We start from the raw sequence: 3,956 nt of genomic DNA, 5'->3' as shown, positions 1-3,956 counted from the left end.
TTACAGTGAGAAAGGGTATTGATTTATTTAATGAAGCACAGAGTGGGAGGATAAAAAAAAGAAGAAACAAAATGGGGGTAAAATGGTGTAGAGGTGAAAAATGCGCATACCTACAAAAGTAGCTGGTAGGGTAGGTGTATTACGAGTAGAATTTAATTTTTTTATATTGTTTTAATGTGTTATTATTAAGAGTAATTTTTTAAAAAATAAAAAATTATTATTTAAAAATAAAAAAATATTTTAAAATACACTCCCACCCTACCAATCAACTCAAAAGAGAAAAAGAAACCCGTGGGCTGAAGACAGTATTTGCATACGTACTTCCTCTGGAGAGAGAAAGGAACAAAGAAAGAAAGGTGGTATGTAATGTATATTAATGGAGAGAGAGTGTGAGTGTGTAAGTTAAGTGAGTGGAGTCTTTCAGAAGCTCACTGCTTTGCTGATTTTGAGGGATGGAGATAGAGAGATAAAGGAGTACTGTGCAAGTTTCAACAACAGACACATAAACAGTCCAAGAAATTGACAAAAAACCATATTTTTCTTTACTGCATTTGTGTCTTTTTCCTTAAAAACATCATCTCTCTCCGTGGTTTATTGAGGAAGAAAAGAAAAAGAAATCTGGTATGCTTTCTTTTCATTCTTTTGAAGATGGTGATGATCATGATGCATTGTGTTTTCTTTTTCTTGTTTTAGTTTTAATGTTTTTTTGGTCAAAGTTGATGTCTTGATGATGTTCTTATGCACTGCTAGTATTTTTTTCTCGGAGGCTTTTCAATGGATTAACGAGGTTTTATCATCTGGGATTTTTGTTTTTTGAGTGATTTTGATTGTGGGAGCACGGTTTTGCGTAGAAAATGTTGTGTGATCTTCAAGGTGGGATTTTGCCATTCCTTCTTTACCGTTTTTGCAATTCTTGATGTGGGTATTTTGGGATTTTTGAGGTTTCTTAACTGGAAAGATCTTCCTTTGAAAGTTTTGATCCTTTTGTGTTTGCAAGTTTTCCTTTTCTGTTTCTTCAATGCAGTTTAATAAATGATCTTTGTTTAGTCAACAGTTTCGTGCTGATTCTAATTTAGTTATGAATATAGTAGCAATTCATTGACATATACTTATTTGGGTGCAGATAAGGGGAATTTTGGTTTTTCCAAGAAGGTTTTGTGGCAATGTTGAGGAAGAGAACGAGGTCACTCAAGAAAGATCAACAAACGGGTCAGTTGACAATGTCTGATTCTGGTTCTGAGTCGTATTTCCAACCTGATAATAACATGGGGCACAGTCACAAAGCTAACTCTTTTTTCACTGTCCCTGGCTTGTTTGTTGGGTTAAGCCATAAGGGCTTATCAGATTGTGATTCTGTTAGGAGCCCTACATCTCCCCTGGATAGTAGGATGTTTTCAAACATAGGAAACCCCCATAAGTCCCTAAGGTCATCCCATGGTGGGCAACAGAAGAGCTGGGATTGTAACAAAGTAGGTTTGAGCATTTTAGATTCACTTGATGACGACGACGACGATGATGGGAAAGGATATGGCAAAGTTCTCCAATCATCAGAGAGTAAGAACATTCTTTTTGGACCCCGAGTGCGAAGTAAAACCGCTAATTTTCAATCCCATACCGATCCTTTTCAAGCACCAAAGTCATTGCCAAGAAATTTTGCAATTTTCCCTCGCACCCTCACCAAATCTCCCCTTCAAAAGGACAGCTCTGATGTTCTTTTTGAAATTGGAGAAGGTCCTTTTGAATCTGAGCCCTTTGGAAGGATTCGGTCATGTTCATTGGACTCTTGCAGATCATTTTCATCCATGTCTCGATTGGCTGTCCAGAACTTGAAAGCAAGTTCTCTGAATTTTTCCTTGGATAACATAACTACCCAAGTTGATTGCCCTCCCCAATTACTTGGAGGAAGCTCAAATACAAACAACTTTTCGAACACAAATTTGACTTATACCCCGATGTCGGCAAGCTCCGGCAATGGATTTATCAGTTCTCTATCTGCAAGTGAGATTGAGCTTTCTGAGGATTACACATGTGTAATTTCACATGGTCCCAACCCCAAAACAACTCATATCTATGGTGGCTGCATTTTGGAATGTCACTCTAATGACTTTAGTAATTTTGGCAAGAACAAAGAGAAGGAGATTGGATTGGCCCAGGCTGCTACTTGCTCAAAGATTCCAAGTTCATTTCCCTCTGAAGATTTCTTGAGCTTCTGTTACTATTGCAACAAGAAACTGGACGAGGGAAAAGATATTTACATATACAGGTTTGTGCCAGTTATCTATAAGCCATTTTATTTTGTTAATGAAGGATATTGATTTTAAGATGCCAGGTTGAATTGATTTCATGCAGAGGCGAGAAAGCATTTTGCAGTTTGAGTTGCCGTTCAGAGGAGATTATGATTGATGAGGAGTTGGAGAATACCACCAGTAAATCTGCCGTGGATGTTCCCACATCAAGCAGCTGGAAGGGGCTTTTCGAAACTGGCACCATTGAAGCTCCATGACGGCAATTGCAACACTTACCAACTGCCATCATGCCCATGATTGATGAAACTAATGCGAAGGTAGGCACCCTGATCATCTGTTTATAAAGAGCTGTTTATGTGCATCTCTTAGCAGCCATGGATGATCGTTTTGTACATTGTTCCCTTCGCAGTTTATGTTTCATCGTTTATGGTTATGGCTAGTTTTTGCTTTCCATAATTCAGGCTTGTATTGCCTTGCAATTCATGTAAAACTTTTGCAGCCGATTACTATGGCTGCTCAAATTATTTTATCCTTGATCTCCATTGCAGCATAAGTTATTGTATAAGCCTGCAAACTCAACAACATGTTTTTGACTGAATATATAAGATGCTACTTATTATATACTGCTCATTATTTCCTGTTAGCTTCATAATTTATCATTGTCGATTGTAGACGCTATTTAGCAATACTTTGTTCCAGAAAAAAAAATTGTATCTTGAAAAAAAATAATTTTTTTAATTTTAAATTAATTTTTTTAGTGTTTTTATAATGTTTTGAAGGCAAAAAAAAATTTAAAAAAATAAAAAAATATTATTTTAATATAATTATAAATTTTAATAAATAAAAATTACTATAATAACGTTTTGACAGGAACGAGATTTACCAGCGATTTTATATATATAAAAAATAAAATTCGCCAACAATCTTTTACAAGGGCAGAACCCGCCTTGGAAAAGGTGGTACTAGATCTGTGTGATACCCTCCCTGTATGACAAGATTTCCCAGGGCTTCTGATGCGAGCTTTTATGGCTATGTGATTTGACCTTCTCCACAGATTCGAAGGTCAGTGGCACCTGAACGGAAGTTCTTGCTTGGCTGCTAGTGAGGTCCAAGAGCAGGGTGGGGATCTCTCATTATTACGAGATGTTTCCTGTGATTTCGTGTTGCTCTCCTTTTTTTTTTTTTTTATTGGATATTGAATTATATATTGAAATTAAAGGTTGGAGCAGTGGACTGTAAATAGCATATTTAATACTGTGGCAGTTGATGTTTTTTAATATATTTATTTTAAAAATGTTTTAAAATAATATTTTTTATCTTTTAAAATTTATTTTTGATACTAATATATAAAACAATTAAAAAATACAAAAAAAATTTAAAATCTTTAAATGCACGGGCTCCATGTTTGATCTGGCAATAACCTGGTCGCTAGACACTGGCATTCACTAGCTCCATGCTTACCAGGCTATAATCTTTCATTTCTTCCTCACATCCTGCTGCTGCTAACAGAGAGTAGCAAGAAACCCAATTGAATGTTGATGGTTCCGATGAACTTCCTCTTCCAAGTATCCAAATCGGAAGGTGCTGGAACCATGGCGGATCATGTAAGCTTTATCATCCAACTCTCCATGGCTGCAAAAGAAGAGAGAGCAGAGCTGACAGTGACACAGCGAAATATTAAATGTTCCCTGCGGAATCCCTCACTTCCAT

The 3,956-nt window shown here is 36.4% G+C and overlaps 1 protein-coding gene across 4 annotated transcripts; it reads left to right on the top strand.

The window, feature by feature from the left end:
- Nucleotides 1-351: 351 nt before the first annotated feature.
- On the top strand, nucleotides 352-3,486 carry LOC133673886 (FCS-Like Zinc finger 10-like). 4 transcript variants are annotated; one of them, XR_009835089.1, is made up of 4 exons: nucleotides 367-621; nucleotides 1,124-2,263; nucleotides 2,350-2,563; nucleotides 3,301-3,486. XR_009835089.1 is itself a non-coding variant. In XM_062094818.1 (3 exons), the coding sequence occupies exons 2-3, from the start codon at nucleotides 1,164-1,166 to the stop codon at nucleotides 2,337-2,339; spliced, it is 1,110 nt and encodes a 369-aa protein (XP_061950802.1). In that variant the 5' UTR covers nucleotides 352-621; nucleotides 1,124-1,163; the 3' UTR covers nucleotides 2,340-2,460. The 4 variants fall into 4 exon arrangements, 3 of the variants coding, with proteins under 3 accessions (XP_061950802.1, XP_061950800.1, XP_061950801.1); XM_062094818.1 differs by lacking the exon at nucleotides 3,301-3,486 and having other exon boundaries at nucleotides 352-621; nucleotides 2,330-2,460; XM_062094816.1 differs by lacking the exon at nucleotides 3,301-3,486 and having other exon boundaries at nucleotides 368-621; nucleotides 2,350-2,867.
- Nucleotides 3,487-3,956: the final 470 nt, after the last annotated feature.

Source organism: Populus nigra, chromosome 15, assembly GCF_951802175.1.
Source record: "Populus nigra chromosome 15, ddPopNigr1.1, whole genome shotgun sequence".
Taxonomy (NCBI): domain Eukaryota; kingdom Viridiplantae; phylum Streptophyta; class Magnoliopsida; order Malpighiales; family Salicaceae; genus Populus; species Populus nigra.
The sequence above is the reverse complement of the archived record's forward strand: the minus strand, read 5'-3'. Positions and strand labels throughout refer to the sequence as shown.

What these genes read in the sequence shown, in the direction of transcription:
- LOC133673886 (XM_062094816.1), top strand. Translation starts at nt 1,164, where the DNA reads ATGTTGAGGAAGAGAACGAGGTCACTCAAGAAAGATCAACAAACGGGT. An exon ending in AAAGATATTTACATATACAG is followed by an intron (nt 2,264 to 2,349) that starts GTTTGTGCCAGT and finishes GATTTCATGCAG; the next exon opens with AGGCGAGAAAGCATTTTGCA.